The sequence below is a fragment of the Pseudopipra pipra genome, chromosome 12, assembly GCF_036250125.1.
Source record: "Pseudopipra pipra isolate bDixPip1 chromosome 12, bDixPip1.hap1, whole genome shotgun sequence".
NCBI classification, from domain to species: Eukaryota; Metazoa; Chordata; class Aves; order Passeriformes; family Pipridae; genus Pseudopipra; species Pseudopipra pipra.
The window spans coordinates 19,442,619-19,457,500 of NC_087560.1; the positions used below are offsets into that span (position 1 = coordinate 19,442,619).

A 14,882-nucleotide genomic window follows, 5' to 3' on the forward strand; every position below is an offset into this window, starting at 1 on the left:
ATTGAACTTTTCAGTTGTACAGGGTTTCAAAATTTAAAAAACTGGAGCTTTGTATTTTACCCTTGGTGTTACCCCCTTCATTTCTTCATTCTTGCTTTGCTCTGTCATCCTGTTTTCATTCTTTGTTTAACTTGCTTTTCTGTTTTCACTGCTTGTAAAGCTGTGTGTCCCAAGGAGGGTGGTTGTGTGAAAGTGTGGGGTGGCTTTCTTCACTGTGCAGCCTTTTTGGTAAATAAAATCGTGCCTCTTGGCCACCTGGCAGGGTTTTTTTTCTTGTTTTGAAGAGCAATCCTGTCCATAAATAACATTCCATTCCTGGTGACTTTGCACTTTTCTTCAGTAGAGTTCCCTGTCTGATTACTTGAATCTTGCTTACATTTCATCCGATGCCATGTGTTAAATTTTAATTATTTTTAATTTCTCCTCTTCATTTTACAGGTCAGGAACTTGCAACATTAACCTACTTGGTGAGATGCTTTATTTTTATTTTGAAACTCTGAAAGCAGTTTAAAGTATAAAGTAAAACAAGCTCAGCTGATGGGGGGGTGAAAGTCATGTCATACTTATCAGCTGAGAAACTGAATTGCAGATCATGAGGCTGGAACAACAAACTGCAGGAATGTCATTGTTTTGTTTAATATAATACATAATATATATTATATTATCTCTCTATATGATAAATTATATATAATTGGTTTGGTATCTGAGAGAAGTCGCTGTCAGGGCAATGAACCTTCATTCACACTTTGATGGAACTTTGTTCTGAGTCTGTTGGCCTCTCTTAAAATTTTGGCTTTTCAAAAGAAGCAGGAGGATTATTTTAGTTTACTGAGGATGTGCTGTTTGTCTGTAGAAATTCAGTGCTCAGGTAAGAGCAGAAGCTCTTTGCTCTTCCAGGATTACTTCACTTCCACATCAGTGGATCTACAGGAACAAGTTCATCGTGTTCAAAAGCTCCACCATATGCTGGAAATAATGGTCAACTGCAGAGTCTTACTCCAGTTCAGACATGAGAACCTCTTCCCTTTGACTCAGTAACTTGCATTTTTACTTCTTGCTCTTTAAATGACAATAAAATAGGATTTCTTTGACAGTTTTAAAGAAACACTTAAAAAAACCAGCTCTCCTTAATGGTGGTTGTGAGACTGCAGGAGGAGCAGCTGGATCTTGCTGCTAAATGTTGCTTTGGGACTAAAATTGAAAACTAAGGGATATAATGAAATGTTGGGAGTATAGCTAATTTTGCACAAGCATTTCTCCAAAGAAATTAACTGGTTGATATATACTGTAGGATTTGCATGAAGTATTACAAGGAAAACCCTCTCAACGAGAAACATGTGTTTCAGCTGCCCATCAGACCAGCTCTTGTGAAGAAATTCTACCAAAAGTAAGAGAAACCTCAGTGTTTGCAGCATTCAAATTCAGATGGGACTGAGTTTTGATGGCTTTTTTTATTCTCTCAGTGAACACCCTGAGTTATGGAAGGTGGAGATAAGCAGTGGGCACGGAGCAAAGGAGGTGAAAACAATGTGGCAACTCAGTGCTAATCCTCCTGTGGAACATGTGGCATCAAACAATTCAGGTGAGGAATGGTTGGGATGAAACAAAGTAATGAGGGGACACCCTTCAAACAAATTCAGTTTTTATACTGAGCTCAGTGGGTCTGAAGTTTTTTGTACTTACATTTACTTTTCATCCAAACAAAATGATGTTCTGCCTTTTAATAAAAGAATGGAATGGTATTTACAGAATTGAATATTTTTAGAAAGTGGTGACTTTCTGAGTTGTGTTTTTAGAGTTGAAATGACAACACAGTTCCAAATATGATTAAGTGTTATCCAGAAAATCTTGCAACTTATTTCTAAAATCTTTGCCAGTGTATCAGAATGGTTTTGAAGAGAAATTTTCCTGTTAGGAATGGTCTGGAGTCAGGGAGGAGAGCAGGTGCTAAGCAGCCATTCCTTACTGCAATCAAATGTAGAACAAGTGAAAAGAAATAATTTGCTTTTTTGGGGTGAGGTTTGACAGAATGTGCTGATTTGGTAAAACTCTCCTGTCGGTGCTGATTTTTGGCACGAAGTCCTTCGGTGAGACTGAAGTTTGGGAAGCAGTTTGGAAGCTGCTCCATGAGCTGATCCTGCCATTTCCAAGAACTGTGACTGATCCCAACCTTCCCCTTTGTCCTCCCAGGTCTCTTCTCTGACTCCACAGTGAATGGGAGCCCTGAAGAAAGGCTGTATTTTATCACAGTGACCAAGTGCAGTCAGGTGCATTTCACATAAATCCAGGTTAGTCTGCAGGAAAGGTACAGTAAAGGCAAAGTTCAGGGTCTTCTGTGTCCCACCAGATTATTTAGGAACACTGATCTAAAGAACAGCTCCTCTCACTGACTTTTTGGCTTTAATGTGCTTAAGTGGGACCTGCACAGCCACAATTCATCTGTAGGCACTTATTTTGTTTGTAAATATTGTGCATTTAAGCCTGTACAGTATAAATATTTTGAAAATATAGGGGGTTTTTTTTGTTGTTCTTATATTTACAAGCATTCAATAAAGTTTTGCACTTTGGGGTTTCATCTTTTATTTCTGTTCATTAAAAGTGCAATCAGACACTGTTCAAAGGGTCCATTATCTTAACCAACAAACCAAGCAATAATGTCATGTTTTCCTCACATCAAGTGATTCTTCATCATCCTCACAGGTTTGGAAAGCTGTTCATCCAGGGGCCTGAGATCTTCTGACAATCTGGTTTTCTTTGTCCCTGTGTTGATATTTTGGAGTGTTTATATTTGGGGGTGTTCTTGGATATGCTTCCCTCTCCTCTTCAAATGATTTTTTCTTTCCTTCAATGTGAAGTGAGTTATTTTAGCAGTGTTGTCTTGAATGTTTTGCATAATTTTTGAGAAGAAAATCAGTATGATTGGCTGGGCTTAATCACTTAAATCTGTTGGGTTGGCAGTTGCAGGTGTTAGGTTGGTTAGATTGTGTATAGTCTGATTTTAAAAATTCCACAGTTTATGCTGACTAAATAATTTGAAACAGAAACATTCTGCAGAAAGAAACTTAACTATGGATAAGTAAGAATAAGCAAAACTCCAGTATTCATGCCTTTAAAAACTAAATTTCAATCATTTTTGGTTTCCCCTCAGTAAATCTTATTTCTTACCCCTTTCCTAATATTACATCTTAATAAATATCTGTTTAATATTTTGAAGAAAAGCTTTAATTTTGTATTTGAAAATTAGGTGCCTGTCTCTCTTCCAGTAGCAATTACATGGTAATTAAAAGCCTAGTGATGAACAAGACCCTAAATCAGAATTTGCAAGCAGCTTTTAATCCCTTGAAATTTGTACTGTCAAGGTTGGAATCACTTTAATCTGAACTGTATTTCTGGTGAACAAATCTGTGATAGTTTCTCAAATAATACCAAATGTAAAATCTCCTACATCAAATCAGTAGAAGTTGATGTAGAAAGAGAAAGTATTTTGGGTTTTGATTTAAAAAAAAAAGTGATATTTTGGGAATTGAGCAGAAAAAGCTCTAAAAGCTTAGGTGGATAAGTGAAGTTTCTTTACAGGGGTTTAAAAAGAGGCATCTGTGGTGAACTTGAACCACTCAAACCAGCTGCATCTTATTCCTTTTGCCCAGTGAAAGTGGAATTTTAGGTGTGGTTTCGAAGGTAGAATATGAGTAGGACAATACAGATGAGGATGCAGAGTGTGAAAACTGTAGGAAGAACAATCTCTGTCACCATTTCCATGTGAGTAATCAGGGAATCTAGAATTTGAGAAATGAGGAATATGTAAGAAATTTATTCCTTTGGAGTGCACTAAAAGAGAGTTTGCATGAATTAAGGATTTTTTTGAGCATAAAATTGTTGACATTGGCATAAACAGCAAAGAAAACAAACAAAATTTCAGCAATCTGCAAAAGCTGGAGCAAATCCATGACAGTTTTCCCCCTTTTTTTTCTTTCTGAGGTAATTTTTGGAAGACATTCAGGGCTCAAAGGGCTGTAAAAATGATGTTTGCTAGGAATCAGTTTCAGTGTATTAACAGTATTTTATCGTGCCTTTGATTTTTATTCCCTCCACCTGAAGGAGAAAGGGTAGAAAATTGTCCAAGAGGAATCCTTGGGAGGCACTTGGGCCCTTTTTGTGATTGTCCTGTAGCTGTTTGAAAAATCAAAAGGGTTTTATTAAAAGGGTAGAATTTTATCCCCCAGGAAAGCCTGGAAGAGCTCAGGAAACCCAGTTAATTCCACAGAACATGGAACTCAGGAGCTGAGGCTGAGCAGGATAAACTTGGGATGACTGACCTTTCCTGCCATGTGGAATGTAGCTCATCCTCCTTGTAAGACTCCATAATACTAATTTATCTTTCTTAAAAGCTGCAGAAGCCCACTGGGGTTGATTGTTGTAAGTCAGGAATTGTGGAGGGGCCTGGATTACCCCAGGAATGCTGGGTGAGCCTGGCCCTGGAAGCTGCAGAGCCTCCTGTGTTCCCTGTCCTTGAGCAGCTGCTTTGTTACCAGAGTAAAACTTGGCTTAACCTTAGGCCAGGCCTTGGCCCTTTTCTTTTATAGTTCCACTTTGTGTAGAAATCAAACACTTAGAGATTTTCTCTCTGGGTTGGTTTGTGTTTGCAAAAGCATTTAGCACTTTTATTTTCAGGAGAGCACTGTCATCCCTAACCTCAGTTTTAAGCAGGATCTCTCCCAGTTCGTGTGTTCCACCAAGATCCCAAGTTAATCCATTCCCCTACAGTGGTTTTAGTTGGAGAGACTAAATAAACACATTTTTCTTTAGAGGCTTTTTGTGCTTTCAGGGAGAAAATCCCTTTTAGGACCTTGTTAGTAGGACTGTTCACAGAGAAATTTAAAATCTGGCAGTTCCATAAAGTGCTTTTATAAGACAAAAGCAGACCCATCCTTACCTGCAGCGAGGAGGTGGTGTGTGGAAGAGCAGGAGTCCATGGCCTTCCTATACCAGTTTTCCACCTGGGAAGGTCGACAGCAGTTCTGTTACAGTGCAAGATTCTGCCCCTTCTCTGTCCCTTACTACCTGTCCACTATAATAGACTCAAAACTACTTTATTCTCTCAAAATCTCAATGATTTTCTCCAAGTTCCTTCGTGTCTGTGTGGGTTTTGTTGCAATATATTTCTCCAAGTTAATTGTTTAATAAGATTTTTCAAATCACATCATGATGTGTACTACCTTGCTGCAAAATGATGTGGAATATATGTAATTTTCTACCTAGAAATCTGACAGGGCACTGCTAACTTCTGATTCAGTAATTCCAATTAGAGTTTTTGGAAACAGTAATCGAGGCTGTTCCCACTTTCAGTGTCTGTGAAACACATCCCTAATTTACACAACCAAAGCATCACTTCATGTACCATATTCAGACAAGCTTCCTGAAATCCTATGAGATATCTGCCCGTGTATTGAAGAAAAAAAGAATAAAAGCAGCAGTTCACATCACCTCTCTTGGATTTGGGAATCCATTGGCACTGATAATCTTTTTATAATAGTCAGCAGATGCCTTTGGGTACCGTGGCTTGTTCTTGTTTTTGAAGTCAATGTGGTAAAGCCCAAATTTTTCAGAGAATCCTTTGTTCCATTCGAATTTATCCAGCAGGGACCAGGCAGTGTAACCTTTGACATTGACTCCATCATTGAGAGCTGCAGACACAAACCAAAAGATTCTGGGAAATGTGTTTGTGGCACTTCAAATACTCTGTATTTAAGTCTGGAGGTGTTTGGGTTTATACCAGGAAGAGATGGGGAGGAGGACAGGAAAAAAGCAAAGTAAAAAGTCATTTGGAGTCTTTAAAAATGCTGTCTTTAGCTTAGAGGTCCCAGAGCTTTGTGAATGTGGTAATTAAGTACAATTTCTCCTTTTTGAACATGGAAAAACTGCTGATCTGTTGCAATATTAAATCTCAGGGAGGTTATTATGTTTATTAGCATCAGTAGATTTGCTTCCATTGTCATTTTGCTGACAATTTATCATCTCCTTTCACCCGTAAATATTTATTTCTTTACGATGTAAAAGACAAGTAGAGATAACCAGAAGGTGAAAACACTCAACAAGTCCAACCCCTAAAAGCTGTTTTAAGTTACCTTTGAGTATCTCATTGATGTATCCCTTCAGGTACTGGATCCTGCCCTCATCACACAGCTCAGTGCACTGGGCTGCCTCAGACACCCCGTTCTCTGTCACATAAATGAGGGGGTTCCCATACTGGGTCTGCAAACAAAGGGGTGTTTACATAAAATAACTTTATTTTGACAACCCAAAGCTAGAAAAAAATGCCCTAAAAGCAATTTTCTAGGTTTACTTAGTAAGAAAAAGGTAACTAGGAATTTAACTCTGGGTTTTATTTTAAAAGGAAACCTCCCAGTGTGACAAGGTAAATATATAGGGGGGAACTGTTGAAAATCTAAGAGTGTAAATGCAGCTCCTGTGTGTAACCAGGCATTTTGTTGGCTCTTTTTAATTAAAGATCTCCTCACCTTGATGAAGTTGAGCAATCTTCTGAACCCCCAGGGCACAGAATAAAGCCACTTAGGACCCGGAGCTGGCCAGTTGGGGTCCACCAGTTCAGCCAAGTCCCTGTCAGTGTGGTAACCAGACACTTGGAGGAAGGGAAAGTTCTTCTGCAGGACATAACGAGTGGTGAAATGACCTATTCCCAGGAAATCTGAGGTGCCTTTGATGTAGGTTTTCTCTTGCACTGAGAAGGTTGGTAATCTGGATGTCCCCAGGCCCTGCTGGGCACTCTTCCTGCCTATCAGAATAATGACAGGAAACACTTGTGAGGGGCAGGAAATTTGTTTGCTTTCCCTCACCAGCAGTAAATCAGAGAACTGTGAAATCCTGGAATGGTTTGGGTTGGAAGGGACCTGAAAGATAATCCCATTCCACCCCCTGCCATGGGCAGGGACACCTTCCACTGTCCCAGGTTGCTCCAAGCCCCGTCCAACCTGGCCTTGGACACTTCCAGGGATCCAGGGGCAGCCACAGCTTCTCTGGGCAACCTGTGCCAGGGCCTCCCCACCCTCCCAGGGAAGGAATTCTTATGGTTTTCCTGAGCTTGATGTAAGGGTAGAGGCCACTTGGGTTTGATTGCTTCTTTAAGATGAAAGAATCTTTCATCCTTTTAGTTTGGAGAAGTGAGTTGGGTGCAATACATGGAAAACCAGTGATTTAAAGTGTTCTGGTGTGTCCCCAAACTGCTCAGGAGCCGTGTCCACCCTGGGGGCCATCGACGTCTCACCTGTGCCCTCATCCCTGACTAAAGTACACACTGGCCAGGAGCTATTCCCTTGTAATGTGCTCAAAGTGTGTGGGATTTATTCATCTTTAGTTGGTCACTGGGACTTACCCACATAATTCTTCATGACCTCTGGGTAGTCCCCTCTGTAAATGGGGTTTGCAAACCAGCCCAGGTGGAACTGGATGTACCTCTCGGCGGCGTCCCTGTCTGTCTGGCTGTGGGGGTCAACAGGCTCCCCCCAGCCACTGGTCAGGGAGATTCCCACCATCCCTTAAAACACAGAGGGACAATTCTGCAGTTTGTGCATCATCTCTAAGCCCTTCACATTTATCAAGGACAATCCCAGGATGATTCCTGCTTACCTTGCTGCTCCCTGCGCCACGTGTTGTTGTAGGAGTGCCAAACCTTGGCGTGAGTCTGGGAATGAAAACACAATCAATCACCTGCATGTTTGAACCTGTTATGCCATGGGCAGTATTGCAAAGCTGGTGAAGAGCAGTTTTTGCACTAAGATCTGTCTGAAAATATCACAGAATTTCTTTTAGGTGTGTCACAGAAGCTTTCATTTCGTGTAAGAGGTCAAAAAGCATTTATGCAAGATTCCTTCCTGAACTCCAGGAGATCCCCAGGGAGGTAACACACATTACTGTGCATCCATAGTAACTATATATCTACTGTATAGATACAGTCACTGGAGTGTTCTGTCCATGTCTCCAGTCCTTGGATGTCTTTGCCTAATTTATTCAGGCAGATGAACACTAATTTTAACAAGCAGTAGCCTTCCTTCCCTTCCTGAAGTCACTTTGCAGAATTCCAGTTCATTTCAACAGGTCAGGATATTATTGCTTGTTTCTGGAGTAACCTGGATATTTGCTTTTCAACCAGATTGAAACTTGCTATGAGGCACTTAAATTATAAGGAAAATTGAAGTTGATGCAACAGTGTCCCATCAAGCACCTACAATTCTAGGCTACACTGGAATATTCACTGGTGGTTTAAAGGCAGGTGATAATTTCCATGTCCTACTTGGAAATTCCATTGCTATGAAACTATATTTCTGTTTAAAGAGTAGAATTTGCTAAAATTCTTAATTAACATATAATTTAAAGCATGATTTCAGTGTTACTTTGATGATGTGGTGAGCAGCCTTGTATGCTCCACACCCCCCGAGCTTCAGTCCTGGGGCGTGTTCTCCTGTCTCATAACCATTCTCAGCAACTGCCTGCAAAGACACAGAGTTAGTTCTTCTCCAAGGAATGTGCTGCCATCCTATGGGTTGGGATTCTGTGCTCCCCTGCCTGGGCTGTCCCTCTCCAAGCCCATTTTTCCTCCCCTTGGCTCCCATCTGCTCCCACCCTGCCTGGTTGATAACGTGCTGTGGCTTGTTGGGAACAAGGTGCTGGTGACTGCTGTTCATGGAGTGACCTGATGGAATTCAGGAAGAGCCTCTCTGATTCTGTCCCTCTCTGATTCTGTCCCTCTCTGATTCCTGTCCCTCTTTCCTCTCCAGCTGATGATTTTTTAAAACTTCACTGGAATTTTATCTTAAAACTCAACCTTTGTGCAAGCTCTGCCCACCGAGATTTTTGGCCGTGAAGATTGATGTTCTAAGTCTCTCCCTTTCCTTCTCCCCCTCCAGTTTCTAACCTACTTTCCTCTAGTGTCACTTCCATGGATTTCTGGGAACAGAAGGGTTTGGAAGGACAGCACTGATAACTTACCCAAGGGTTGCTGAAAGTAATCCAGTGTTTCACACGATCACCAAACTTCTCAAAACACAGATTTGCATAATCATTAAAGTAATTTATCATGCTTATATTCTGCCAGCCTCCATATTTTTCTTGGAGAACCTTTGGGAATATGAATTCCAAGGATTAATAATGGTACTTAAAGTTCAGCTGCTTGTTAACAAAGACTTTATGTCAGTAGCTCAGAAGGAGATTTTTCATAACTTCAATGCATATAAAATAGAAATGAATAGGAAACAGTTGAAAGTACTTAAAGTCATGCAGATATCATTAATTTTCTAAAGTAATTTTAGTCCTTAAACTTAGAAATACTTTATATTTGATACTTTATCTTTGATGTTTCACTAATCTAAATATTGTCTTACCTGTGGAAGATCCCAGTGGTAGAGGCTCACAATAGGGGTAATATTGTTTTCCAGGAGGCTGTTAATTGTGTCATTGTAGAACTGGATTCCCTTCTCATTCAGCTGCTCAGCTGATGGAAAGCACAGACAAGGAATTCCCTGGGTTGGTTCTCAAAGAACTGAAGGAATAGAAATCTAAAAATTTTGACTAAGGAATTGTCCATTTCAGCAATGGGAACACTGTAATGGGTAAACTCTGTCCTGCAAAGAAACTGAAACCTGTTTAACAGTAATTTTAAACAACTGTGGGTTATTCAGGAGGAAAATTCCTGATAAAAATACTGGTGAGAATGTAGGGAAATTGTTGTGCTTACCTTTGATTCCCGTGGGCATAATCCGAGGCCACGAGATGGACAAGAGGTAGTGATTCACTCTGAGCTCCTTCAGTAACTGGATGTCATCCTGGGGAAAGAAAATCCCACACATCCCAGGGCTGAGCAGAACAACTGCAGGTACTCATCTGTCCTGACTGATCCTGAATGCAGAAAATCTGCAGAGGAGTTCCCCAAAAGGGGATTCCATCTGTTATTTTTGATTTTGAGATGGTTGGTTCTACTGGTATCCTTTCTTTTTTTTTTTTTTGGACACTCCAAAGAAGTCCTGTAATGTTTTGTGTAACTGTGGAAACAGAAGGTTTTGACCCTCAGGACTGAAATGTAAGTTATTTTGCACCACAATTATATTTCTGTCAGAATTTGTCAGAAAATAATAGAAGCCTGTAAATCTTGGCCTCAAACATTTCAGCTTAGGCTGAAAACATGGTTGCACAGGCTTTCATTTATTGCCCTGCACTGGAGTTAGGAAAAAACCTAAATTCCATATGAATACATGTTCTTATTGTAAGAAATCATCCATCTGCAATATTAAAAGAAATTAGCAATTGATAGTGTTTGAGCCAATGCAAATTCTGATGATTAAAGCAAATAAAGAATGCTTTCATATAAAGAAGACCCTGTAACTGGGCACATACGAGTAAGTTTTAGAAAGTGTCTCAAAATCTCAGCCCAGAGAGGTGAGTAAATGCTGAAATGACTTTGTTTCTGCCCAAATCCTCTCTGAAAAATGTCCTGTGCTCATCACGTCCATCTCTTCGGATGCCACAGCCCAGTGAGGCTCAGCCCCAGCCTCTGTAAAGGTTTTTATTAATCTGTTCTTTCAAACTGCTGCTGGTTGGAGAGACCAAATGAAACCTCTCCTGCATTTCCCCATTTTAGCAGAGTAAAGCACAAAAAGTTTCTTTTCTCTTAGTTCTTGCTGCAACCTCTGATTCTCCCATGGGGAGAAACCTCAGTGGAATAGAACTTAAAATTAGTTGGAATCCCAATTATGTGATACTGGCTTATCCCAGGCATTGGGATTCCTCTTGCTGTGGATGTGTCTTTCCTCCAGGACAATCACTGGAAAATTGTTTTTGACAGTTTTGAGCTTGGAAACATATTGTGAATAGAGCTGCACTGATTATTTATTTGTTACCCATTCAAAAAAGGGGAAACATTCAGAGTGAATTTTAAAGCCTCTTAAAAACACATAGAAAACCTCAAGCACACAGAAAAAAGTGTCAGTTTTATTCAAAGCTCCAATGTGTTCATTGTTCTAACTAAGGATCTGGAAGTTCTACACAATTTAGAATGACACCAAAATCCTGCCAAATGGAGACATATTTGGGAAGTGCAGTGGTGTGATTGATTCAGTGAGAGTGTTGGGAAAGAAGAAGTGATTAAGAAGCAATTAAGAATACCATCCCAAGTTTAAGGAGCCTATAGAGCAACTAAAGCTGTTATTTCCAGGTGGGAAATGAGGAGCATGGGTGCTCAGGGTGTTTGCAGAGGTGAAGGGAAGGGTACCTTGACTCTGTAGTATCCATCACAGGCTGAATCTCCCGTTTCATTCCTGAACACTTTCCCTTTCCTGTGGGTAAAAGCATCCCAGATACTTGGTCCTTTCCCATCCTTGTCCCAGGCCCCCTCAGTCTGGTAGGCAGAGCTTCCCACACCCCAGAGGAAACCTGGAGGGAAAACAAGGGAGTTACTCCAACATTTTCCTCCTAAGCTGGTCTTGGTACTAAATTTTAACAGGAGAAAGGGACTGAATGTGAAAGTCCTGACAAAAGGCCAGTGTTTTCCATGTGAAAATGTATCAGTGCCTAAAAAGGGACTGTCTGAATGTGGGGTGTAAACTGGAGGTGTTCTAAGGCACTGGAAAGGAATCTCATTCTTAAATGTGTTAAATATATAAAATCTATTTTATAGTGATGAGGTAGTGCTTTGGTAGCATGGCAGAAAGGTCTTACTGTAAAAAAAAAAAAAAATAGAGGTTTTCACATCATTTCTCCCTGCTGGTTTTTGTGGTGGTTTTAGCAACCACAAGTCTAGCTATTACCTAAAATAAATAGAAATATTCTGCATTACTTTCCTATTATTACACAAAATACCACGAGGAATCCATTTCAGAAACCACTTAAAAACTTGAGCATGAAAAGCAGTCAGATGTCCTTCTAGTTCTGATTTTGCTTGAGTGAAATGTATATATAAATATATGTTGAAGAAAGGATAAAGTTCATAAATCAGTACTGAAGAGTGGATTGAATAATATAAACAGCTTGAAACAAGCCCAGCACAGTTATTTCACCTATTTCTTAAGTCAGCTGCAGGGTGACTTAAGGATCACAACAAAGGGTATTTTTAGTTTAAAATATTTCATTAATTTTAGATTATTTATGAGAAAGGAGGGGAGTTCTCAGGTGTGATTTGTTGTACTGTGCATCTTAGAAAAAGGGAAATATAAGTGAAGGAATATGAAATAATAATCTATTAGCATTTAGTACGTGTTTAGTGTTTGAAGTGGCTATGGAGTGCAGGGTTCTGTGGATCCTGGTGTTCCCAAGGATGTTTCTGCCCTGTGGTTTTGTCTCTGCCCTTTCCCTGGAAGCACAAGGAGAACCTTTCTGGTCCCTTGTGCAAAGCCCCAGGTGGATGTGGGACGTTGGAACCCCCCAGGCAAGGGTGGACCCGAAGTACCAGCCGGGAAAGTGCCGTAGTAGAAGGAGCCGGGGTTGTTCTTGGTCCACGGGAATTCCTCGGCCGTGCCCAGCCCCAGGAGCGGCAGCAGCACAGCCCAGCCCCTCAGGGTGCCCATCCTCAGCAGCCAGGGCTCCTCTGCAGGGTCCACCTGGCAAGGGAAGAGCACTGTCAGGAGCTGCTGCTCCACAGCTGAGGGGATCCAAGGGAAAAGCTGGTTTTTAATGCTCAGGAGGTTCCATGTCAGCAAAGGCCAAAAGCAGCACTTGGGTGAAGTGGAAGATGCAGCTTCTGGCAGGGTGAGGAAAACCAGGGAAGAATGAAACACCTGATTATAACCACTAGGACCTGCCTATTTGCCATGATTACTTTATTCTGAAAGTCTCTGTGTTGTTCTGAGTTTCAAACTCTCCCACTGGGGTCAGTAACTAAACCCCTGCAAACTGCCAGGAGAGAGGTGGTTGTGCTGCAGCCTCTTACCCCTGAATGGGATGGCAGCAAACCCTGGGCAAGTTGTAAAGGAAAATTAACACTTGCAATTATTGCAGCTTTAATTAATTGCAGCTTTTATCTTAGTGATGTCCCTTTTATCCAGTCCCAGCCTCAATTTTCAATTTTTACTGTGACATCAAATTAAGCTCTTGGTGGAGCAGTAGTTTAACTGTGTTAAAGTTTCAGAAGGGCTTTGTAGAGCAGCAGTTTTCCCCCCCAATTGATACAGTTCTCATGTGTTTCACTGAGAAAAAGTACAAATATCTTATAAAAAGTCATGTTTTGCATTGGAGTGCCTGTGCTGCTTGCAGGTTGGTTCCTGACCAAAATAAAAACCTAAGTTTGGTGAAACCCAAAAGGCAAAGGAGCCCTTTTGCAGAACATGGAGTAAATGTACAACCTCAGAGGCCTCTGGTTCCTCTGTGTTTATTAATGATCATTCCATGTCTCCTGGTTAACACAGGAACTGCACAGCTGGCTTGGGAAAATGGAACTACTTCAGCACCAAAGGCTTTAGTCTCGGATTAAAAATATCTCCACCTCTGCATTTTGAATGGGAACATTTAGATTGCAACAGAAAAAAAAAAGCAGACTACAAACATTTAAAACATCAGCTCTAAATACTCTAGAAGTACTTTTATTTAGAATAAAAGGGCTGCAAATGTGATTTTAGTTTAGATGTTGACAGTCCAGTGCAGCTCTTCAGCCTAGTCAGTACATTTAAATTTAGTGTTACCCTTGGTGTTTTGTCAGCAGTGACCAACAGTCACATGGAAAGAAGGCAGGAGAAAACAAATTGTGTTCTGGGGGGTCTGTCTGTGGTTTCTGTAGCTGAGGCTTTACCCCGGGGCAGAAGGACTGGGTGGTTTTACAGGGGTGCTGATAATTCTCTTCTAAAGTCAGAGTGAGGCTTTAATAACATTTGAGGGAGTTTATTCTGGTTTTAGGCAGTTGTGGTGACCTAATTTGTCATTTGGGTAACTCACAGAATCTGTGATCAACACCCTAATGATTCTGTGAATATTTTAGGGGTTTATTATGGGTTTAGACATTTGTAACTCTCTGATTCGTATTTGGGGAGCTGGGAGCTCAATTGGAGCTCAGGATAATGAATCAAAATCAGGATATTTTTTCACTCTTTGGCCTGATTATTCTTCTTGTTAGTAGCAGTATCAGAAATCATTTCAGTACCTCGTGAACTGCTCAAGCACAAGAATCACATTATGATTTTACAACCCCCTGCACTGAAGAAAACAGTCCTATGGACAGTCCCTTGTGGAATATTCAATCCATTACTTTTCAAATCAATACATCTATTTTGGAACTATTCATTGCTCTGTTTTTCTGGCAGGTACCTTTACAAAACAGTAGAATAAACAGCTATTCAAACACTGCAAAAAGGTTCAATAAGTTCAGACTGTAAAGCTGGCCCTGGAAAAACCCTTTTGACCCTCGTGTTCTCTGGCAGCTCCAGAACCTCCTGCCCTGATTATAAATGGAGTTATTTTCATTTCCCCCCATTCCTGCCTTACCTGGTGTTCTTCACAACAGATGTGTCCTAACTGGGCGATTCCTCTGGACTGCCACAAACTTGCCAGGGCATTCAGAATAAACTGACTTTCCCACAGGAATTGCATGGAATGGATCCAGCTGCCACAAAAACTCGGGAGAAACATCTAGTCGAAACCAGCATTTTGTTCACTTGGAGGCAAAACAAAAAAGAACAATCCTTTTGTATCCACAGTCAAATGTGCAGGACAAGCTTTAGCTTAACCATAGGAATCTGTTAGCAGGGAGGGATTTTCCTGTGTGAGCAAAATCAGCTTTGCAGGGATCTATACATTCCCACCCAGCTGCACTGGCTCCTGAACAGGGTTGGTAGACATTTCCATCTCCAAACATCCACGGTGCTGGGAGGCATTTGCCATCAGGAATCGTA

General features: G+C 40.8%; 2 protein-coding genes across 3 annotated transcripts in view; one reads left to right on the forward strand and one right to left on the reverse strand.

The window, feature by feature from the left end:
* The window catches only part of ZWILCH (zwilch kinetochore protein), a 67,748-nt gene that overhangs the window by 6,639 nt on the left and 46,227 nt on the right, over nucleotides 1–14,882 (forward strand). The window contains exons 14-18 of one of the 2 annotated variants that reach the window (XR_010433851.1): nucleotides 439–467; nucleotides 898–1,034; nucleotides 1,292–1,387; nucleotides 1,464–1,582; nucleotides 2,191–2,288. Coding sequence is in view for 1 of the 2 variants with exons in the window: in XM_064669261.1 (XP_064525331.1) it covers nucleotides 439–467; nucleotides 898–1,034; nucleotides 1,292–1,387; nucleotides 1,464–1,582; nucleotides 2,191–2,282 (473 nt within the window). In the remaining variant the exon portion in view is untranslated. Of the gene's footprint in view, nucleotides 1–438; nucleotides 468–897; nucleotides 1,035–1,291; nucleotides 1,388–1,463; nucleotides 1,583–2,190; nucleotides 2,576–14,882 lie in introns of those variants that run through there. The other variant, XM_064669261.1, reaches the window with a different exon arrangement.
* On the reverse strand, nucleotides 3,653–12,600 carry LCTL (lactase like). The gene is made up of 13 exons (XM_064669262.1): nucleotides 12,452–12,600; nucleotides 11,279–11,439; nucleotides 9,749–9,836; nucleotides 9,396–9,505; nucleotides 9,004–9,132; nucleotides 8,409–8,504; nucleotides 7,645–7,699; nucleotides 7,391–7,552; nucleotides 6,519–6,793; nucleotides 6,126–6,252; nucleotides 5,485–5,684; nucleotides 4,934–4,997; nucleotides 3,653–3,776 (listed from the first exon to the last, which is right to left on the reverse strand). Exons 1-13 carry the CDS (start codon nucleotides 12,567–12,569, stop codon nucleotides 3,661–3,663), a joined length of 1,701 nt encoding a protein of 566 aa, XP_064525332.1. The 5' UTR covers nucleotides 12,570–12,600; the 3' UTR covers nucleotides 3,653–3,660.